Below are 24,083 nucleotides of genomic sequence, written 5' to 3'. Positions count from 1 at the left end.
ACATTTTTTTTTCTATCAAATAATACATAATTACGTGCACATGCTTATATGGATGTCTGTCTTTCTTTGTTTGGTTGATGGGGATTAACGATCACATGATCATGATTACAGTAGATGTTGGCGTGTATATATAGCGTGTTCCCTGTAATGTCCTCTATGTTTGAGCAAGAGCAGCTGTGCCCGAAACATCATATTATGGTATTGTATTAAACGTCATTCAGGAGCTTTTGCTGGCGTGTGGACTCTACTTTTTTTTTTTTTTCTATTTCACTTCAAAACAAAGTTGCACAAAAGTTGCACAAGCTGCACAGAGGCTGAATTTATACTTAAAAGAAGCAAGCTTGGGTTTTCCTTATGCATGGCATAAGAAGGGCCTCAAGCTAAACATTACTAGAATTTTTCACTACAAAGAGCATATTGTAATGCAACATAAGAACAGTCTCACAACCACAGAGGGATGTAGGTCAAGCTAGAGGCAGTCATTGGAATTGTTCATGGAGGAAGTAGGCTGCCACAGGCATTTCCATGTACCCCAAAGCTGAGCACATTAATAACTCTAAGGGAGCATAGACCACTCTGGTTTTTAGGTGTAGAGTTTATGAACTTGTAAATGCCACAAATTAAAGGAAACGTGCCAAGAAGAACATTAGACTCATCAGACTTTAGACACTCATTAGTCACTCAAATTTCTGGCTGCCTTATTGGCAGTATGGATTTATAATTATGATTTATAATTATAATTATGATTGTCTTAAGTACCAGGTCAGACATACTCTTAGAACATGCATAACATGCACTATCAAAAATTTTATTCTTTGTTAAAAAAAACAAAAGGCATAGCTAAAACAGAATCCCCCAGCACCTACAAAGAAAATAATGCTGAAGACCTCCCAGCTTGGGGAGGATATCAGTGCTGCTACTGCCACAATTTGAAAAACCATCAAAATAAAAAGTGTTGGTCTCCTTCCATACCAGCGAGCAGATGCAGTTGAGTAGGCTGCATTATTTTCTCTTGTCCAATAAGAAGTTTGGAGTGTTCTTTACGCACTAAAAAAACTATAAACACAAAGAAATTATGCGTCAATATTACAACAGTGTACTCAACAAAATTAATACTTAAATGAGATGAAACTACTACATTTAAATGGCACATACATGCTTATGATATAATTTTTTTTTCCTTTCCTGTAAAAAAACTCAAATTGTTACCCCTTTATTCTAGTGGATCTACTGTTGAATCATTTGTAAGTAAATATAATTACATCATCATGATGAGATGTTGTTTATCATGACATAACACCATGGAAAGAAAAGTTGTTTCATAAAGGAGAGTTAATCATTGTCGTGCAGACATGTGATAATGAACCATGTCACAATCATGTTCAGCTATGCTTGAGTTGTGTTTTGGAAGTATTAAGAGCTGAAGAGAGGATTTGTCTGTCTAGGTGTTCATTTGTGGTCCTTCATAAACTCTAATATATTGTAGGAATTGAATGTGATGCTATACTGCTTAATATTCCATCTCCCAATAATATCTGATTTGCTCAGAGCATTTTGTATCCTCTGATGATTATAGTGCAGTAGAAGAAGTGATGCAACTTATTGGTTAAGATGCACCTTTTCCAGCTGTTTGGAAATGAAGTGGCCCAGCAAATTAATAATAAGCACATATTTAAAAACAAATAAGCAAACAAACAGTTTCAGCATTCAATGACAATTTATTTGGAAACAAAACCCCAGAACAAAACATATAATCTAATCCCATCTCGTGCACTGATTCAAAATTAAAGATTTGTAACATGTGAAAGCTTTCAAGTTTCACCATTTCAATATTTGGGGGTTGGGGCAACCCATAACTCTTTGCTCTTTACTCTTAAACAAACAAGATATTAAAAGTTAATTAGTAAGCTTCAGATATGGTGATAGGTGAAGTTTGCTACCTTTGGACAGAGTCACACAAACTATTCCAATGAGTTTCCGGTTTTTATATTAACTAAGCCTAAGACCTGCTGACTGAAGCATTTCCTTCTTTAGTACAGCAAAACAATAATTTTCTATAGCTAGCAGCAATATAAAATCACACAGACAACAATGTTACATTAGGATGTTAAAACTATTACAAGACAAAAACCTGGACTGTGTGCTAATAGCGTTCATGTTACTTTTTTCTTTACTTGTGCCATGTGACCACTCACTTCCATACAAAAAACTGAATGATGTTTTTGTTTGTAATATTTCCAAATACCTTAAAGGAATTCTTTAATTCACATTAAATGATTAAAAGAAAAGTTAAACCCAAAAGAAGTCTTCATGTGTTTGTGGGATTTTATTTTCAGATTTCAGACGGTCACTTTGAAGCAAGAGACACTTAATGTCAAAGAAACTAAAGCGTGAGAGTTTGCCCATCAGAATGGGCCTCACATGGTATGGGCAGGTTAGCCATTGCTCCATTTTTTACATGTTTCTTCTTTTTTGGCCCACTGCAAAACCTGCAAGGACAAAGACAACCAGAGAATGAGAAATAGAGAAAATGAGTCTCCTTGCAACATAGACATCAATAAGGCAACCAACAAAATCTTTGTCAGTAAGTATACATGGACATGTACTAAAGTCATCTTCTAAAGTGCTCTACAGACCACATGTAAGCGGATTGGATCTTTCATCTCATCTAGTCTAATGTGAACTACACTCACCTCTGACATTCTTGCATCTGCTCGACAGTTTCTGGAAGATCTTTATGGAGGGTCTCTGGAAGGAAGAAGTTGACCACGGAGGAGGCGATTGTGAGACTTCCCATTAAAATATAAGGCAGAACTTTATTATACGTACCTGTAGACAACAAAGGATCAAAGGCCAATGTTAGAAAATGACACTTTTAGATACTCTCAGTTTTCCTGCATATGAGTATAGTATGTGTTCATGAGATATTCAGCATCTACAAATCTGAAAGGTTTCGGTGCTGTGATGCTGAAAATGACACACTGTGCACAGTGCAAGATCTTTATGAGATATCTAATATCCATGTACCTAAAAAAATGACATAAGGTGCTGTGATACTGCCAACACGTGCAGCTGAGGAGCACATCCCCATGCCAATGTTCCTGAGTACAGTGGGGTAAATCTCAGCAGTGTAGATGTACACAATGCTGAAGGCCATGGTGAAGCCAAACTTTCCAGTCATTTCCAATGCCAGAGCAACATGGTGAAAGGCTGAGGAGAGGAGAAAGAGAGAGAAATATGTTTAAATATACGAATAAATGGTGGAAGTGGTTTCGTCTTTTACTTTGTCAGTGTTGAAAAATTATTTTAAAGTTGTAATGCCAATTTCATTTCTGGTATGGGATGCGATAGTGCGCTTAGAATGTGTAACTTGCACATCTGTGAAGACCACAATAATGGTGAATAATATATGCAGGTTTTGTAACAACATATGATGCTATCCAAATGAAGTCTTTTTCAGGGAGGGCTTTGCTTATTTCAGCAAGATAATGCCAAACCACATTCTACATGTTACAACATGCTACAAATCTTACTGTCAGGGATGAACTGGATGAGCAGGAGAACTCCTCCTCCAATGATGAGGAACAATGAAAGAAGCGCTCTTCTCGGACATGCTTTAAGCAGCCATGTAGAAACAATGTAGGCAGGAACTTCAGTTGTAGCAGATAAAAAACAGTTCACAAAGGGGTTGCCACTGAGGTTGGAGGTGTTCAGTGATAAACCAAAATACCCAATGTTTATTGCCATCCTGAAAATATAAAAATTAAAAGTAATTACCATTATTTTGATTATAATATGAATGTCGAGAGGCATATGTGCACATTGACTTGTAAAGTTCATTTTTTTTGCACAATTGTTGGATTACAAGACCTTAAAATGTCTGAAGGGTGGGGTTGGGGCGTGGGGAAACAACCATAAAGCTTACCATAAAAGGAGACACATCAGTGTGATACATCTCAGGTTCTTGGATTTCAGAATATCAAGCATGGTATATGTCTTGCAGACAGGCAAGTCCTGGACATTAAATGGAGACAGAAGAGGATTCTTGTGATTCTACACTTGTACACAGAATATTGTCAGTACATTTAAGCAGATTCTAGTTTTGCTTTGTTGAAGGAAAAAAAAAATCATGCAGATATGAATGAGTCAGATTGTATTTACCATAATTTTTATAATAATCTCAGGAATTATTATAAAATGCTGGCATTAGTTTTCTATTTAAGAAGCAATTTGCAATAGAACATTAAAAAACAGAAATGATGAAATAATGGATCTGACTATCACTATAATCTGGCTTTTACTCAGTCTTTTACTCGGACTATGTAGAAGAAAAAAAGACAGACATGTACTGGAAGAGGAAACCCCCAGCAAGACAAAACATAAAGTCTGAACTTCCCCACTTGCCCTCCCCAGGGGCAGAAAAAAAATCTGTAATATATCCAGTGTGGCCTCTGGAGTCACATTTTTACATTTGGTTTGTGAATATTAAAACTACCAGAATACACCTGTCAGCCACAACATTGAAACCACCTGTGTAGCATTGCGCAGGTGCCCCTCATGCCAACAAAACAGCTCTGTCCCTTCAAGGCCCGGATGTGATGTCTGACACTGGGATGCTAGCAGTGGATCCTTTGGGTTCCAGGCTTGGACATCAGTAGATCTGGCTTGTTCCGCTGCATTCCACAGATGCCTGATCAGACTCAGATCTGGTGAGACTGGAGGCTGGGTCAACACTTTGGGCTCTTTGTGGTGCCCCCCCGAGCCGTTCCTAAGCAGGTTTTGCAGTGTGGCAGGGTGCACTGTCCTGCGGAGGGAGGCCGCTGCCGTCGGAGAATGTTGCTACGATGTGGGGAGTGGGTCTGCAACAGTGTTTAGGTGGGTGATACATGTTAAAGCAACATGCACAAGAATGCCAAGACCCAAGGTTTTCCAGCAGAATAATGCATTGGAAAGACAAATGCTGTTCATTTCACCTGTCAGTGGTTTTAATGTTGTGGCTCATTCTGTCATTCTGTCAGATTTCCAGAAATGTAACCCTAAATTTTTTTTTCCATATTTAAAAATTACCAATTGTTGACCTGAAAGTTGGAAAAGTGCATACATATATATTAATACTATTATTATGACAATTAATGAGCCTCACCTCAGATTCTTTAAAGATTACAGGTGGTGCTTCAATTTTATTTTTAATTGCAGCATGTCTGACAATGGCCTCTGCCTCTTTCACTCTCCCCTGAGTGATCAGCCATCGAGGAGACTCCGGGATGAACCTGCCCAACCAACACAGATTTGCTGAAGGTCAACAGAACAGACTGTTTTCTTTACTGTGGCAGCAATAGCAGCTTTGCATTTATGCAGGAATTTCAGAGAAGAAATCAGTGAACATTATAAAAAAAAAAAGACATACCACCACAGGGGAATGTTCATCAGAGGAGTTGCTGACAGAACTGCAAGCAGAGTTCTCCATTCTCTGATGCCGTATGCAATCCAAGGAAGTATCATGTAACCAATGCAATAGAAAAGGAAGGCTCCGAGAGTTGTGAACAGCACACGCATAGTTTTACTCAAAACCTCAGTTCCTATCCAAAATAAAATCATAAATCTTTAGTGACAAGCATGTTACTGAAAATATAATGAGACAGCAGGCAGTAAAATCATACTGAAAACTTCTGTGTAAAAGTCCAAATATGTGTTTAAATTATATTGCAAACCTAGTACAAATGCAGAAATGTAGAGGGATATCTGAGAGGCTCCAACCCAGAGGTACATGATGCAGAACATCCTCCATGAATGAGAAAAGGACTGAAGCAGGACGGAGAGACACTGGACCCCAAGAGACATAAAAACAACCTTTTTCCTCCCAAACCTGATTAGAAAGGAATTTCATATAATTGGTATTTATTGAGAGATACTCAACATTTAGAAATTCATGCCCTTTGTTTTCTTTTGGAAATAGAATGGAAATAAAAATAAATGTCAAAAGTGAAACTATAATACCCCAGTGTTAGTACCATCCCCATTATAACAGTAGATGGGGCTGCTGTCATTAATTCCACTATGTAACATTGGCTGCAGTGTTTGAACCGTTACTAAAGCTATTTATTTGTTTTTCAAGCACTGCTGTCACCAGAATTTTAGGAACAGACTTGTTTTAGAGAAACTAACAGACCTGCAGTATATTGTAAATGACAGAAAATGTCCTGTAATTGAGTGAATTTAAGTATCATTATACAGGGTGGATTCAAGGTAATTAGGTAAATTTAGGATAATTAAGGTAAAATACCTGTCTGAAAGCTGTCCTGAGATTAGCGACCCAACAAGGTATCCCACAAAGAGAGTCGAGGATGCAAATGGAACTTTCCATTGGTTGTCACAAACAAGATCCCACTGTGAACAATGTTTATATCAAAGAGAAAAAATTACAACTTAAAGCTTTAAAAACTGAAATTTTACAATAACCACAGCAACAATAATAATAACAGTACTGACCTCGGTGACTATGGTGGATTGGTAAATATCTTTGCTGTAGTTCCATCCATTTAAGCATCCCTCCTGCTCCAGGTTTGTCAGATTAACATCCCTTCCAGGAATATATCCTTCTGCAGAGAGATTTCTGACCACATCCAACTTATATCTGCTGCACTGGCTCTGAACTTCTTCACCATCCACTATTGTAATGGGAATGATGGCATTTCTCCACTCCTCAGTTAGGTTGACTTCTGGAATCAGACAGGAGTGTTTCGGGGCTGCTCCAACAAAGACAATGTAAAGCCCATTAAATCCAGTTGACACAAAAAGAGCATTCAGGAGAAAGAATGTGGTCCAGAAGTAAGGACCACTTTGTCCAAGGAATGCTGTATCTTCATCATAGTCTCCCATTGGTTTTCTTCTTAATCACTTCAGCTTAGTATCAGAGTGTTGGAGTTGAGCTCTCTGTCAGGCAGAATGAGCCGGTCTCTTGGTGGGACGGAGTTACAACTGAAAAAACTTTACTTTAAAGTGCTGAGAGTTTTAAACCTCCTTTCTAACGGGCAAATTTTCATCTCAACATGAAACTTCTTGTTGATCCATATTCTTATAAGCTGACAAGAGAGAAAAGCAATCCGATATTAAGGAATGACAGACAGCTCACTCAGTAATTTTGACTGGATTTGATTTACTGTAAGTAAAAATAACCAGAAGCTTCATAGTTACCCATCCCCCTCACCCAACCCCCTCACTACTGTGGAAATTTCCTCTAAACAACATTCCACACTATTAAATACTCCAAAGACCTCCACGTGCCTGCACTCTAAATGTTGCTAAGTAGTATTAGGGCTCTAGTTGGACTATTTTAAGATACTCAGTGGAGGCAAACATAACTTTATGTTAAGTCCAGCAAAAGTTCAAACATTTTTCTTTGTATGACTATTTTACTCTATTAAATACAAAACACTAAAAACAAGAAAAACCTGAAATGTTTTTGTGCAGTCACATTCTTTACTAGAACCAAATGAATAAAGGAAAAAAGAGAAAGACATATAATAAAACCATACAAAATCTCCAGGCAGATTCTGTGTAATGTATGAACAACAAGCCTGATATTATACTCACTAATGGCAGAGTGCTTTTTCTTTTTAAATATTTTTTTCAGTAATTAATTTTGTCTGTTTCTTTCACTGTCTTTGGTTTATTAAAATTTTATTTTACTTTTTTTTAAAAATTTTAATGGCAAGCTCATCTAAGGATTGCATCGTTAGCACCAGTGTCATTCATTTTAGAGATCATAATACTGTTTTTCCTCCTGCACGCGATGACTAATCTAAACTCACCAGTCACTTTAGGTACTTTAGGTACACTTGTTTGACTGTGCAATTTTCTAATTTGCCAATTACAGCATCAACTGAATGCATTCAGGCACGTAAACAAGGACACGCTGATGTTAAAAACTGAGCATCAAAATGGGGAAAAATGGTGATTTATGTTGCTTTGAACATGACATGGTTGTCAGTAGTAGACAGGCTGGTCTGAGTATTTTAGAAACTGCAGCTCTACTGGGATTTTCCCAACCGACCATCTCTAGGAATTTCAAAGAATTGTCCTAAAAAGAGAAAATATCCAAATATCCAATCTCTGAGGAATGTTTCCAGCACCTTGTTGAATCTATATATTTAGAAAATAAGTCAGTTATGAATGCAAAAGGGGGTCCAACCCAGTACTGGGTTATACTGGGTTAGGTGTATACTGTATAACAAAGTGGCCAGTGAGTGTATATGCAGCCTTCAGAGGCTCTAACATTGCTTTAGATATATGAGATGTTAAATTTATTTTAGTTTATAGGCTACACACACTTCAGTTAGACCTTGAGTTATATAACCTCTATGAGAACTCATCAGATTATCATCAAATTAACCATCTTTGTATTGGCGTGGAATAAACAGCCTTGTTATTTGTCTGTTCCTCCACTGGTTCCCCACAAGGACGTGTTCTGTCACCTCTCCTGTTCATTCTTTATATAAACATGTGCCGTAGCAGCAGGGAGGATAGATTCATTTTAAAGTATGCAAATGATTCAGTTATTGTTAGTCTGCTGATGGGCAATGAAACTCACCACGGTCCAGTTGTTGAGGACTTGTTGTCTTTTAATAATGATAAAACACTGCTGACCATGCTTTATCGTGCTTTTATTGAATTGTTTTTATCCTTTTGCTTGTGATATGGTTTGGTAATCTGTCTCTTAAAAATAAGAATTACCTGAACCATATAGTAAAGTGGTGCAGTAAACTGACGGGAGAGCTGCAATTAAATGTAGAGTCTCTGTACTCTGGGCAGGTACAGAGGATTTCTAGATCAATCTTAAAGGACACTTCTCACTCTTTGCACTGTGAGTTCCAGCTTCTCCCGTCAGGACGCAGATATAAAATGACCAAATGTAAAACCAAGCATTTTAAAAGCAGTTTTGTTCCTACGGCCATAGGTTTTAACAAATTTTAACGCCTTGCTGTGTTTTTTTTACTATGTTTTATGTCTCATCGTGTTTTGTTTTTATTATTCCATTTGTTCTTATATGTGGTGTTTGTTTTTAACATGATTTGTCTTAGTCTTTTAATCATGTCTGTCTGTATTTGAATGCAGGTTGCTTGTTGTCTTTATTTGTCACAAAAAACTAATCAAAAGTACACAGATGAACTGTGTGACAAACTCATAAACCCAAAATGAAGACACTCATATATAGATGACAATTTAAAATGCAAGTAATTTACTGTATTCAGACAGAGTTTCTCATAAGTGCATAATGACCTTTAACAACTTATCAAGTTGTAACAGTCACGTGACAGTCCAACAGTTGGAATAAAGTGTCTTAACAGCTCTTTAACAAAGGGACTTACAGCTCCTCGGGTGACACATGTATGCTCATCTGAGTATACATGAGTATACACAACATACACGTGAAATGCACTTCCTACCTAATAAAGTCAGGAAAACACAAACACTTATTACAGATTAAATACATCTTTTAAGACATGTATCGTGCATTTATGATGGTGAATATACTGCCTGCTTTTCTAATTTATTTAATAAATAACTAACACTACTGCTGATGTTATGTATAATGAAGAATATATGTCTCCATTGTCTGCTTGCCTAATTTCCTTGTTCATGTTAGTGTGAAAAACAGCACACCCTCGACTTTACAGCAAAGGTGTAACGCAATCAGCACAATCATTAGCCAAAGCTTTAGCTGCAGATTTACACAAAGACTGCAGAGGCCTGGATTACCTGTGTGCGACGTGACAACTTTACTGACTGTTCTTTCATGATAATGGTTTGTATAAAGATAAGATATGGCAATAAGGTTACCCCATTCTTTGTGCAGAGGGAACATTACAGACACTCTATCTGAAAGCGCAATACTATATTACACATGCATGCGTGCACACACACAGCAAATATAATTTGCATGAAACTGTCAAAGTTTCACAAAATCAGTTAATGTGAGGTTAAAAACATAAAAAAAAAAAAAGGAAATTTGTGTTTGGTTGATTATTTCTTTGTTGTAACAATGATACTTGGCAGTAAGTATCACGCTGTTGGAAACCCTGTTTATTTCCCTCTAAGTGGAGCCACATTTGTAAGGAAAATGCATTTGTGGTTTGAGTAGCAGAGTTGAGTATGTAGGCTGCACCCATAAAAAACTGGCCAAATCTGCCAGTGCCAAACAGCTTATTCTGCTATTGACTCTTGTTTTGAGCTTCTGGTACCCCAGGTGCTGACAACAAGGCTTGTCATCATTGTAGACAATCTCAGTGCAGAGATATTGAGATAAGATTGGCTAACTTGCAACAAATGCAGGCTGAAAAATGGGATGCCATCCTGCAGCACTGTGTTACCAAGCTGGTGACCAGCATGAGGAGGAGGTGCCAGGCTGTTGTGGCTGTGTATGGTTCTTCCACATGCTAATGAGGCCCCTGTTTGTTAAATGAATAAACTGTTAATGAAGCTGTATGAGAAAATTGATATTGCTGTCATAATGTTTAGGAAAATAATATGACATTTTCTCATTTTAAGGCGATTAAAGTGTATTTTTTCTTGGTTGGGAGCAGTAACTTCCTGTAGTGTCTGCTGGTTTCTTGAAAATAAATCTTTCACATCTTCCGCATGTCAATGAGTCAAACTGGCATAGCTGCCAACTGATCTCATATCCAAGCATACAGAAGGAAATTTGACTAAATATAACTAAGTATTTTACTGTCATCATTTTAAAATTAATTAATCAGTAATGTTATATAGACCTGCTATAACTGTCTTAATGTAGTTTACATCACGGATTGTCCCTTTAAAGACAAGTTAATTTGGTAAACCTAGCCAATAATTAAAACAACGCGAGGTGGGAGGGATGGTTTAGTAGTTGAAACAAAACATCTGCTTAAGAAATGCCCACTCCAGTCACCAGTTCATTTTTCTTAACACTGGTCCACTGTGTGTACCCTGAGCAGAAACCAGTAGCATGACCGACTACGAAGCTTCAACGGCTTTCCTCGGAGAATGGGGTCGTTTCCAGCAGCAGGTGTTTTTCCTCCTCTCTCTGACCATAATCCCTAACGGTTTTACCGCCCTGTCCACTGTGTTCCTCGCCGACACGCCGTCCCACCACTGCCTCATACCCGCGCACCTCAACCTCACCCCCGCATGGAAGAACAGCAGCATCCCGCTGGAGAAAGAGAGCAGCCAAGGTGACGCGTTGGTGCGCAGCAGGTGTTCCAGATACAAACTGGATGATATACTGAGTTTCTCTGAGAAAGGCTTGCTGCCCGGCGTTGACGTGAATCTGTCTAATGTGCCGAAAGAAGGCTGCTTGGACGGATGGGAGTATGACCAGAGCATCTACATTTCTACTATCGTATCTGAGGTCTGTACACGCCTTTTCCTAAATCTAGAGGACGCTGCTTCTGGTTTTACGTTAGGTACAACTAAGCGACTGTATACAGGCTACACGTTATGGTATACATAAAGTATGTTGGATAAACTCCCTTTGTCATTGGAATTCATCACGACGTCAGAATTGATGCGGCAACAATTCCCCAAATAACACAAAACCAGTATTTGGAGTTATCGCTGTAATTTGTAGAAAGATTTCACAGGCTGTGTGACTTACAGGAACAATGCTTTTTTATGCTTTAGACTGGAACACATTGCACGACTTTTTTTTTTTTTCTTGCTGAGAAAATACAACTTAGGAATTCAAATATTTTGCCCTCTTTACTTTCAGTGTGAGCTGCACTGCATATATATATATATATATATATATATATATATATATATATATATATATATATATATATATATATATATATATATATATATATATATATATATATATATATATATATATATATATATATATATATATTTATTCGCTATGTGTTTTTGCAGTGGGACCTGGTTTGTGATGAAAGCTGGAAGAACCCACTGACTTCTTCTTTCTTCTTCTGTGGAGCTCTCACTGGTTCCTTCATTTCAGGACAGCTCTCTGACAGGTTATGGACAAGATAGTTTAATTCAGTATTTATAACGCAACCATTCACAACCAAGGGCCTGAACCAAATCAGTTGAGCTAGACTACTGTTGAGTTACTGAAAAATAGGTGAAATATGACTTAATGCATCTACTTGAATATTTACTGAAGAACAGTTTAATAATTTAAGCTATGCCATTTATAATTTAGATATAAAATCAAAATAAATGTTCATATCTGCTGCTAGAGAAGTGAGCCATCAAACAAAGTCAGTTTGATACAGTAAGCTTATCAGTATAGCAGCCCAAGTTAATTATACTCTTCAGCCCAAATGTTTTTTCTCAGTCAGTCACTAAATGGTAAATATGGTAAACTTCTAAAGGGTCTTTTTAACTTGCCAGTTCCTCCAATTCAATATACAAAAAATATGCAAACATTTTGGAGCAACATCCAGATTAATTCTTGTCAGTAGGCCCCACAACGTTTAATACATGCTGCTGGCTCAAAACTAAAACATAGTGTGATGATTCACAAGTTATTGTATTTTGTTTTGACAGTTTAACCCAGATTCTTGCATAACCCCTCTTAAAAAGGGTTGTGCAGTCCAGACAGATTTCCAGCACTACTCAGAAACCAAGTAGGTTAAAGGGGAAATTCATAGATATTACTCCTTTGAGTCTAAAGGCACAAAACAGGACTAGAAGACACAGTATTCAATTCAATTCAGTTTTCTTTATATAGTGCCAAATCACAACAGCAGTCACCTCAGGGCATTTTATATTGTAAGGAGCTTTATATTGTACTAACAATTAACAGTTAATACTTGCAGCAACAGTAACAACTGCAAGATTTCAACCTATTCCATTTGAACTGGACTGAAGCTATTGACAGTGGTGAGGCTGAACTATACAGTAAAGTTGCTGCAAAACAGAAATGTAAATAAAAAGAAGCCAAAAGATGTAGTAAGTGATGCAGTATCAGTAAAGTAGTATTTCTTTGTAGCGTCATTAGTCATTAAGTGCACGTCCTCTCATGGCCCTACATGGAGAGAAAACATGAGCATGTATGAGACATTAGTGTTGGCATGAATTTGATTGACCCTCCCATTTTATAAAACATGCTGCTTTACTCAGTTACCTATGCTGTATATCAATTTCAGGTATGGGAGAAAAATAGTGTTGTTTGCTACCCTGGCAATTCAGACATTGTTCACATTGATCCAAGTCTTCTCTCCATCTTGGACCGTGTTCTGCGCTCTGTTCTTTGTTGTCGGGGTGGGACATATTTCCAACTATGTGGCTGCATTTGTATTAGGTACTACTACTACTCAGTTCTCGTGTGTGTGTGTGTGTGTGTGTGTGTGTGTGTGTGTTTTACTTATATATGGATATAATTTAACTTGTGTTTCAACTCTTTTTTTTCTTTTTCTAAGGAGCAGAGATATTAAGCTCATATGTGCGGGCTATTTTTACCACGGCGGGTGTGAATCTGTTTTTTGCTGGGGGCTACACGCTTTTGCCCCTCTTTGGTTTCTTCATCAGGGACTGGAGGATGCTCCTCCTAGGCTTGGCCCTGCCTGGCTTCCTCCTCGTGCCTTTCTGGTGGTAGGTAGGTGTGTGTTTGTGTGTGACTGGAGCTGTTTTTATGGTAACTGATAATACACATCTGTATACAGTTAGCATTTCTAGTGTAAGCAAATTATTTTTAAGACATTCCTTTTGATGAAGTTTGATGAAGTTTGTTAAATGTGATGGGGCGAAAATATTATTTTCTCATTTGCACCTAATCGGTAGTTAAGTAATAGTTTTAAAAAGACTTTTATATGCTGTCTGGACTCTGCTTTCTTTGGTTTCAAAGGACTGAACTTCTGTTTGTCACCTCTGTTGTTTAATGAGAAAGGTTTATCCCAGAGTCTCCTCGCTGGCTGCTCACTCAAGGAAGGGTAGAAGAAGCTGAAGCCATAATCAGAGATGCGGCTAAAAAGAACAAGATTGAGCCTCCGTCAGTCATCTTCAGTCCCTTGCAGGTGAGACTGAGTGCTGTGCTAAGCTAAGATTTTAGTTTGTCAGTTCTTTTAAAATACTTATGGAATACAAACATGCTTCTTTTTACAGCGTGTTCCTGTTCCTTCACTAGGTTGTGTTCATCAGAGGTGGCAAAAGTACTGACATTCTGTACTTAAGTAGAAGTACAAGTACTTTTGTTAAAAAATACTTTAGTAAAAGTCGAAGTACTGGTTCAACTTCTTTACTTAAGTAAAAGTAAAAAGGTACAGGCTCTGAAATGTACTCAAAGTAAGAAAGTAAAAGTAGTTCTTTGGAGGACGTTTCTACCTGCTGTTTTTGTGTAAAACTAACCGAACCTCATTATATATTATTGTAATAATATAAAATAATATTACATGAGAATACAAACGTTATTCCAATCTAAATTTTAATCCTAATGAATACACTCAGCTTGAATCTGTTCTGTAGGACACAAACTGTGAAGGGGAATTTAAACACAGCTCTATTCTCTGTGTCCTCCATAGTAGAGGGTGACTGTGCCTCCACCTAAACACCAACATGAGGATACTCAGGGGTTACAGTGGGATTCAGAAGGTGGAGGAACCCTAAGATCAGCTGTAGTGGCTCTGCATGGGGAGAAGAATCACAGCTTTCTATTGTGAGCTGCAGTAAATGATGTTGGTGTGCAGGCTGTGATCAGCTGACCTGCTGCTGCTGCTCTGAGGTTTACTGCTCTGTGTGGATGAACTGAACTCACAAAGATGTAACCCAGTATTTCACAGGTGTCTGAGCTGATCTCCATCCCCTACACTGACAGCATACAGGCTGTAGAAATGTTGGATTCAGTGAATGAATCTCAGCATCAGCAGCTTTGATTCAAACTCATCTTTGCTGCACTGATGTAACCTGTAACTCTGACCATGAACACAGCCTCTGTGCACTAGGGTTTAATATTTTTCCCGAAAATGACATGAATCAAATCCCGGGAAATGACGAGCCATTTCCCGGGAATCCCGGGAAAAAGTTTATTTATTTTTTTATTTTTAATTAGGCCTTCTGTAGCCTGTGTCGGCCTTAACCTATTGTGATATTGTAGAGGTAGCTTTCCAGCTATGTCCTGTTATGCCCAGTAGGGGGTAACGTCGGCTTGATTAACACAATAAAACCTACATCTGTACATTGGAGTGCTCGAGCTATGCGGTGTTGTATCGTTCCTCAACACTCCCTTAACAAATATAATTCGAATATTCCTCCATTGTACATGGAATTATAACAAGCTATTTTACAACTGCTGGTGCAAAACAATACGGTTCATCTCCACACAGCATTGATAAAGGCTCAGCCACGCTGTCGTGGCGACATCTGTTGCACTATATCTCCACCAGTGGAACGCTGTAATAGTCATTGAAAAGTTAACTACCGTACTACACTAATATGACATAACACAGGGCCTTGAGTAATGCACTACGACTTGGTCATTGCCATTCTGGCAACAGCAAATTTACAACACCGTGTCTGAGGGTTAAAGTAGGTTCGCTGTGAATCGTCTTTTGAAAAACTGGCCGATCCTTATAGCCTAAAAAATATACATTTTACTCAACTCCATTTTAAAAGCGAAATATGTTAAAGCAATCTATTTCATGATAATTTCTTCACACATTAGGCCCGTATCCTAATTCATGATTGTTAGTAAGCGGCTGCAAACGAGGAAAAGAAACACTCGAAATTAAACAGATATTTCTTTATTGTTCAGGGCAGGCATATTTTATAGGCTATATAATGCAATATAACAATATATAATATAAAATTATATAATACAAAATACCTTAGGGTAAACACATTGCCTACGATTTCAACAAATTAAAGAGGAAAAAAGCACAACTGTGTAATACCTCTATTAAAACGCTTGAGATGAAGCTGAAGCCTTAAACGGAGGCTGAACGTGCCTGAAATGAAGAGTAATGCTTTTCGCATTAAACGAACCCTTCTCTCAATATTTCCTTAAATTTAACATTCTGAAGCTTTCTTTTCTTTCTGAAAGTCAAATCGACGCGCGCGACTTTTTTCCCGGTTTCCCGTCTAACGTTTCCCGGGAAACGGGAAATGGTTCTGATCGCATTTCCCGGGAATCCCGGATCCCGGGATTAAACCCTACTGTGCACCAACACAGAGCTTTACTGTAAATACAGTACAACAAGCTGACCTATTTATCACACACTAAACTGCAGTATTTTCATAGAATCTTTGAATTACACAAAGTCAGCATACTTCAGTTTATTTTCCAGTCCTTACCTTTAATTCTAACCTCTCTTCTTCCTCTCCTGTCCTCTTTCTCCATCTCTGAGTGAACTTCTCTCTCTTTGCTCTCCCTGAAATACAGCAGCTCTTCTTTTAGCTAGCAGACACACTGTGTGACAAACTGCACACACTTTGTGTGTTTGCTGATATTTGTTGAGCATTTAGAAACGTTGCATTTACCTGCCACATGTTACTCCCTTCATGCTCGCTCCTCTTCAGTAGCGTTAGCTAAGCTGTTTATGTGCCGCAGCGCAACTTACGGACTCGGTCTGGCCCGCTGTAACCCCTGATTATAGCGCTATAAATGATACATTAATTATATGGGTTTGCGTATTTAATCCCTTTGCACGAGATAAGCACCGGTGATGGAGGATACGCCAGTACGATTGTCTCTTATGTGTTATTATTCCTCCATTTAGGCTCAGATTGCTTGATGTTTGACGGCGCACTGACCGGAAATGCAAACTTCTCCCTGACGTGTTAAAAAGTAACGAGTCTGTTTGAAAATGTAAGAAGTAGAAAGTACAGATACTTGTGTAAAAATGTAGGGAGTAAAAGTAAAAAGTAGTCAGAAAAATAAATACTTAAGTAAAGTACAGATACCTGAAAAATCTACTTAAGTACAGTAACGAAGTATTTGTACTTCGTTACTTCCCACCTCTGGTGTTCATCCATACCTGTCACAGCTCTCCTGAAAGATTATGCATAAAAATTATGCATCACTTTACTGAATATTTTCAAATTAAGCTCAGCCATCCTCAAAAGCTCTGATAATCAGGGGAGCGGAGAGTAAAATCTGTAACTGTCACTAAATAAATGATTGGAAAGAAAACTACTCTTCTAAGAATCAGCTAGCTACTATAATGGCAATGAAGTGGACAGTGAGAGAGCAAATATTTTTTTCACTTCTAGTAAAATGAGACAGGGCGGTGTTAGCACTCTTACCTTACTGGAAGAAGGTCCTGGGTTGAAACCCGCCATCTGGCTGAGACCTTTCTGTGTGAAGTTTGAATATTCTCCACATGTCTGCGTGGGTTTTCTCCAGGTACTCTGGCTTCCTCGTGCACTTAGTGAGGTTAGGTCAATTGGTGATTCTAAATTGCCCATAGGTGTGACTGTGAGTGTGAATCGTCTCTCTGTGTTAGCAGTGTGACACACTGGTGACCTGTCCAGGGTGTGCCTTGCCTCTTGCCCCATGGCAGCTGAGATAGGCTCCAGCAACCCTGAACTGGATAGGTGGAAAATGGATGGCTGGACTTCCAGTAAAACCACAAAGCACTGTGTTTTCATATTCAAACTGGTTTTTCATTTTTTTTTTTTTCAGTTTTCTAGGTAGAAGGGCAAAAAAGCATGACCCTTTTAGGGTTCACTGCTCAGTGTGCACTGTGATGTAATCCTTTCGTGTTTTCCACATGAGTGAACATTACTTAGAGCCCAGCAAGATTTAATCAACACCTTCCGTTCTTGTACTGAAGAATGTGTCCTGTTAACTATTGAAGAAAGTCTATTTCAGTTGTCTTCACTGTGCTGGAAAGAACACCAAGCTCTGTTCTATTGCTGTTTACTATGTTCACTCAGCTTTAACTTTAAATTCATTTTTTCATGTGCACTGTTCCTATGCGTAAGTTAGACAGGTTAGGTAATCATATCTGTATGGTTAGACAGAACCTATGAGGCCTACACTTTAACCACAGTGATTAAACCTATACTTGCAAATAAAGGCAAGGTTATAAAAGAGCCTGTGAACACTACAGCTTACTCAATATTAACTGAAAATAAGTTTAAAGAGGATTTAGTGTATGTAGTGCTATCAGGTATTGAAAATTTCTAAGATTGAAAAATGAAATAAATCCAGCCGTTTATTGCACTTTCCCACAACCTATTCCTCCATCCAGATGAACTCTGTGTACTATTTATTTGTTTTTTGTTTTTTTAACTTGTGAACTTTATTCAAGAAGCCACATTAGCACATTCATGAACTTTGTCCTGTGCAGACACTATGTCCTCCTTGGAGATAAAAGACCCTTAGCATGGGCCAGAAAATGTTTTTCCTCAGTCAATCAAATGTCAAAATCAGCAATGTGGAAAGGAGTTGTTGTTTGCATACCCAATACAGGAACAATGAAAGGAAAACACAGTCCAAAAACAAAAAGCAAAAACCAGGATCCATGAGGAATAATTATATTAGGCATGGAAATATTAGGAAAGACTAGTCGAGTTATGTTTAATTACTCGACAAAGGACAATGGGGAGACTGATGCAATAAATACAAAAGGTAATGAGGCTAGGGGAAACAGGTGGGGTACACAGGGGAAACAGATCAGGGATAATGAGACAAGGGAAGAATAACTTCATATAAAGCAGAGGTGGCAGACTACCAAAATAAAACAGGAAGCAACTAAAAAGATGACAACAGACTCAAACATACAAACATGATACAGTGGGTCACAAGGGGGAGACTGAGAAAACAAACTAAGGCAGAATACTCCTGAAAATAACCAGAAACTGAAACAAGGAGCTAGGACTCAGTGACACTTAGAAATGTGACAAACAAGAATAAACAATGATGATGAAACCAACAGAAGGTACTGACAGGAATACAATAAAAAATAAGAATGTTAATGTCCCATGTTATTATGGAGACTTGGGTTTGTATTCTTTTTGCATATAGATCTACTAAAACTTTTAAGTATGTAACATTTATTTGGCCTCATTTCTGCAAACAGAAGCAGACCGAAGTAATTTTTTTGTGGGACTGGTAATTTTTCTTCATGAATAAAAAGCCGAACACTTGGCTGCTGTCTCTTTCTAATTGTAAACATCTGTCACAAGCAATTCACGGGGATATGTATATCTTACAAATATGATATTACAGCAAATATTAGCAGGGCTTTAATAGCAGTATTATATGTGGTCGAGGGATAAAGATACATTTTGCCCCTGACTTTATTATGAGACACTACATTTCACCTCCTTTTAATTTAAAATCCTCATGTTTGAATATAATGTATATATGTAATATGGCCTCTCTGCAGTTACATTGTTTCCAGACTGATAGTTCTGCTTGTTAAGTGTTTGTTGTTCCACATGCTTTTATGCCCCACAGGAAGAACTTAAGCCTGAGAAGAGAAGGGCCCACATCTGTGACCTGCTTCGTTCTCGAAACATCCGCTGGATCTCTGTCATGCTGTGGCTGATCTGGTGAGTCCCTGCTGTCCCACCTGACCCTCACATTCGGTACAGTGACCCTACACGCACAGCTACACACATCCGAGCACACACATGTAGGGAGGAACGCACACCATTACTCACATTCACATACACAGTTTTAACCTGTTCATGCAGTACTTCGACCACATGTCAGCCTGTTTCACTAACAACAAATAATGACCTGTCGGGTGCTGTGAAGCCTGCAACTAAGATCAAAATCAGGTTTTGCGTAACTGCACAGTATGCCTGTATGTGTCCTGTGCATGCTTTCTTGCTGTGTCTGAAAACAGATGCAGCTGGATTTTTCTTTCATCAAAAAAACTGTTCGATTTTAGTATTGCAGAGTCGGTCTTAGCAAGTCGATAAGATGGTATTTTTCGTAATATTCGCAGTTAAAGAAAAAAACATATAAAATATTGTCTGAATTTATCTGCAATCATACCTTTAATATTTCTTACAATTAACTGAATTATAAAACTCTCAATTTTTTTATTTCTGCTTCTTCTGCTTAAAATGCTTTAGGGTTTTCATAGTGGGAATTGGTGTCTTTGTCTTTCACAAAGACACCAATAAACTAAAAGAAGGACAAAGCCATCATGAATAGCTTCTTTAGTTTGGCTTTAAAGTTGTGATTTTAGCAGTTGCAGTCTTGTTATTCCTTTTATCCAGATGTGGTACAGTATCACGTACTGCTAACTAGCTTGGTCAGCAAAGTGTATCCAAATTCAATATGGGCGCATTGCATGCACAGAGGTACCTGCTAGTTAGTGCTGACATACAAAAAAAACAAAATCCCTCACCAAAATTAAAGCAGACAAATAATGCAGCGAGCTATAGTAAAGACACCAAGACTGCAAATATGTCTTGATTTACAGTTCAGTGACTTAAATTAGCTGGCAGTCTAGTCAGCAAGTATTTCTCACCACAGTCAGTTTGCAACCTAAAAATAAAGACAATGCAGAAGCGAATTAAACCTCCATTCTTTCTGGAGGCCACCAGATAGCTGTGAGTGCATAAAGACTTCCGGTCCTATAAAAATTTAGTGGAAAATTGGTTTTTTGACTTGACCTCTGCAAACGCTAAACTAATGATTTTATGGGCTCAGTCATTCATTTCAGGCCATACTCGATAAAAAGTCTAATTTGTAAATAATTGTCATACCGTGTTTCAAAATGGTGGCTTATTCATGGGATGCATATTGGTTTCACAGTTTCAGTTTCACTACTGTGCCCTCTTTTGTCACATTCATTCAGATGAAAATGCTAATCTAGAGACTTCAAAACAGGATTTCAGAAACTGCTGGATGACATAACAGTCACTCCATCCATCTTTGAACTATAGACTTTTTCTTTTGTAATTTTATTTTTTTGGGTTATATGGAAATTTCTGCTGTAAAGCTGGTTATTTAAATGCTCTTGGTGCCAGTCTCACCTGGCCATTTGGCACTTCGTTTTGGCTTCATTTTTCAGCACTTGAGGATGCCACTCAGCTAGTCACTCATTAACTGTGTCTGTCTGCACTTTTGACAGTTAAACAAAACTTTAAAATGGATGGTCTGAAAACAAAAACATTATGAAGCTCCGCAAAGCTGACGTGACCTGAAGGGTCTTAATCTTAATTTATCCATCCATCTAATTTAAAATCGCCAATTAACCTACTGTATCCCCACTAACTGCATGTCTTTGGATGGTGGGAGGAAACCGGGGAGGACATGCAAACTCCACACAGAAAGGTGGTGGTCGATTCAAACCCAGGACCTTCTTGCTGTGAGGCAACAGTTCTAACCACTGAGGCAGCAGTGCTAGCCACAGGGGCACCCCTTAATTTATTTAATCTAATTATTTTATTTTATTTATATAGTGAAAATCACAGCACCAGTTGCCTCAAGGTGCTTTATAGTTTAAAGTAAAGACCCAGCAATAATACACCACATAATTCTGGATAAAAAAAACACAAAAGAATTTTTGTGTCACACTATTGAGATGTACAAAATAAGGATACAAAAATGACACCTTATGTCTTCACAGGAACACCTTGACCATTGCCTATCTTGGTCTTTCCCTGAACACGGCAAACCTTCATGGGAATGTGCACCTCAACTGCTTCCTCTCAGCTGTAGTAGAGATACCAGCCTACATTTTGTCATGGATTATGTTTCGCTGGTGTTCCAGACGGCTGAGTCTGTCCTCATCTTTGTGCACAGGAGGGTTGTTTCTACTGCTGATTCAGCTCATACCAGCATGTACGGCGCTTCACTTGACAATGTTTTAAAACTGCTTTATTACCGGCTCAATTTCTGGCATTCTTTCATTTTTATTTTTTTACATCATTACATATTATACTAACATGTTCCCTTTTTGTATGTCATTCTCATATCAACTAAGTCAAATCAGTCTGAATCTTTTGCAAAACTGTTCAGCTGTTTGAACAAATAACTTGAACAATTGAATATTTTATTCCCTGTAGACATGTTTTCTGTGGCGATAACACTGGAGATGATTGGAAAGTTTGCCGTGTCGACAGCGTTTTCTTTGGTGTATGCCTTCACAGCTGAGCTCTACCCAACTGTGCTGAGGAATACAGCTCTTGGCACCTGTTCCATGGCCGCCAGGATAGGCAGCATCATTGCTCCATTCTTCATTTACTTAAGTAAGTGTCCTCTCCCTGAAGTTGTTTTGTTCGCCTTAACAATGCATGTAGTATTGATCACTGGTCACAAGCATGAAAAAGAAACACATGGTCATGCTCAGCTGAACATACACTAAGAATTCTGCTGTGACATCTAGTTTGTTTTGAGTTTCTTACAATACTAAATGAAGCTGTGTGTATGCAGGTGTTTTCATCTATTACGTAAATAATTTACCCTATCCGGGGTTGGGGAGCACCAGCTACTCTGTCATAGGGTTTGTTTCTGTCACTTAGATATTCAAAGTCACATTTCTTGGCAATTTGGGGTTTGTTGTTAAACTAACTTGTACTCCTGAAGGAAGCCAGATCACACATGCAAGGAGAACAATATAATGTAGAAAAGCCCCAACTAGGACTAAATAACAAGAAACACCACTAGCTGAAGGATAATAGAAGGCTAGCAATCAGAAAGGAGCAGCCTTCAGTTAAAATTTACAAGTTTCTTACCCTTTAGTGGATTTTTGTCCTTTTTCTTTGTAACCACTCTTTGATGCCATTGTAGACAAGGTTGTTTTTCACTTTCTTCCCTCCCTTTGATGTGTTGCCACAGGAAGCTATTCTGTTTCACTGCCTTACATCCTTATGGGAAGCCTTACAACTTTAGCAGGGTTGCTGAGTCTCCTGCTGCCCGAGAGCTTTGGAATGCCTTTGCCTGAGACCATTGATCAAATGCAGTACTTTCCCGGGTAAAAAACAAACAAAAAAACAAACATTATTATAGACTGAGATTATTAATTAGTTTACATTTTGTACAGGTAAAAAAAAGAATATTTTGATCTTATATCAGCATACTTTTTAATTTACTGTCAGTCTGGGTTTGGCAGCTTGACTTTCCAGTGCTACAAGAATAAGAATACGAAGCTTATGTTTTCAGTTTCAAATAGTTTAATTTCTGTTTTCTTGCATTACAGTATGTTATCTTTCTAATATTGTTAAAAAACTCTTTTTGCTTAACTTTTAAACCTACAGAAACTGACCAAAAAAAAAAAGAGCAGGGTGGGTATGACTATGTTTTCTGTGAATTTCTGTATCTGTTTTTCTCTGTAGATGCTGTCAGAAAAACCCTTACAGTCTCCCAAGCAGCAAAGAACAGGAAAACACTGCTGAAAGAAAGACTCCATAAATAACGAGGAAAATGCAAATCTGACTTGATCATAACACATTTCTACTAAGGAGCCTCTTTACAGAAATAGGTAAAATTATTGCTATGTTGTCACTGGATGTATAAAATTATGTGAGTTCAAGAGGACTGGATAACTGTTGTAATGCAATTTCTCCACAAAACTGAAGATATTTTCTCTTTCATAGCAACAGAATATTGTAAGAGGATGAGTGTAACTAGGTTTTGCAATAAACAGCAACGGATTTGTCATTTTTGACAGTTCGTGTTATCACAAACAGATTGCATGTAATTGCCGACTTGACCCCATTCAATCTCAAACACAAACGCAATGCACCAAAGTCACTCTGAAGATGGCAACTAACCACAAGCAGTCGTAAACCAAAGGCAACAAGACTGCAAGTTCATTGCACATGGTTGCAATAATTTTGTTGGTGCCGCGGTCTTCAACCACTGTTTGGCCTAGTGTGACTGTAGCATAAGAAATGGAGAAAGGAGCAAGGACAGAGAACGTTTTTATCATTAGTGAATCATTACTACATTACTCAGTCTTTACGCACTTGACTTGTATCCTCCAGCCTGTCATCATGTCAAATTCACTAAAAGGTCTTTTCAAATTATAATTTCAGTATAACACAATAATGGGAAAACTGTGTACTGGCAAGTTATAGAAAATTCTTCTTAAAGTAATTATTTTGTCAAATGTGTCCCCTTGAAACAAAGTATTGTATATTAAAGAAATGCCATGCAATAAAATACTGATTTT

General features: G+C 38.0%; 2 protein-coding genes across 2 annotated transcripts; one reads left to right on the top strand and one right to left on the bottom strand.

The window, feature by feature from the left end:
• Positions 1 to 1,740: 1,740 nt before the first annotated feature.
• Positions 1,741 to 17,378, bottom strand: slc22a5 (solute carrier family 22 member 5). The gene is made up of 11 exons (XM_030745725.1): positions 17,245 to 17,378; positions 6,490 to 7,082; positions 6,284 to 6,387; positions 5,712 to 5,866; positions 5,408 to 5,579; positions 5,144 to 5,270; positions 3,926 to 4,014; positions 3,534 to 3,748; positions 3,028 to 3,210; positions 2,694 to 2,829; positions 1,741 to 2,489 (listed from the first exon to the last, which is right to left on the bottom strand). Exons 2-11 carry the CDS (start codon positions 6,877 to 6,879, stop codon positions 2,384 to 2,386), a joined length of 1,677 nt encoding a protein of 558 aa, XP_030601585.1. The 5' UTR covers positions 6,880 to 7,082; positions 17,245 to 17,378; the 3' UTR covers positions 1,741 to 2,383.
• slc22a21 (solute carrier family 22 member 21) lies at positions 10,973 to 23,595 on the top strand. Its single transcript, XM_030745724.1, has 10 exons — positions 10,973 to 11,389; positions 11,914 to 12,017; positions 13,155 to 13,309; positions 13,428 to 13,599; positions 13,895 to 14,021; positions 19,406 to 19,500; positions 21,537 to 21,751; positions 21,976 to 22,158; positions 22,748 to 22,883; positions 23,245 to 23,595. Exons 1-10 carry the CDS (start codon positions 10,988 to 10,990, stop codon positions 23,318 to 23,320), a joined length of 1,665 nt encoding a protein of 554 aa, XP_030601584.1. The 5' UTR covers positions 10,973 to 10,987; the 3' UTR covers positions 23,321 to 23,595.
• Positions 23,596 to 24,083: the final 488 nt, after the last annotated feature.

This window comes from Archocentrus centrarchus, chromosome 14 (genome assembly GCF_007364275.1).
Source record: "Archocentrus centrarchus isolate MPI-CPG fArcCen1 chromosome 14, fArcCen1, whole genome shotgun sequence".
Taxonomy (NCBI): domain Eukaryota; kingdom Metazoa; phylum Chordata; class Actinopteri; order Cichliformes; family Cichlidae; genus Archocentrus; species Archocentrus centrarchus.
Note: the sequence above shows the minus strand (reverse complement) of the source record. Positions and strands in the feature narration are given on the sequence as shown.

Coding starts and splice junctions, on each gene's coding strand:
- slc22a5 (XM_030745725.1), bottom strand. CDS start 6,879: ATGGGAGACTATGATGAAGATACAGCATTCCTTGGACAAAGTGGTCCT. Junction 6,388..6,489: donor AATCCACCATAGTCACCGAG/GTCAGTACTGTT, acceptor CATTGTTCACAG/TGGGATCTTGTTTGTGACAA. Junction 5,271..5,407: donor ATGAACATTCCCCTGTGGTG/GTATGTCTTTTT, acceptor TTGGTTGGGCAG/GTTCATCCCGGAGTCTCCTC.
- slc22a21 (XM_030745724.1), top strand. CDS start 10,988: ATGACCGACTACGAAGCTTCAACGGCTTTCCTCGGAGAATGGGGTCGT. Junction 12,018..13,154: donor TCAGGACAGCTCTCTGACAG/GTTATGGACAAG, acceptor TATCAATTTCAG/GTATGGGAGAAAAATAGTGT. Junction 13,310..13,427: donor TGTGGCTGCATTTGTATTAG/GTACTACTACTA, acceptor TCTTTTTCTAAG/GAGCAGAGATATTAAGCTCA.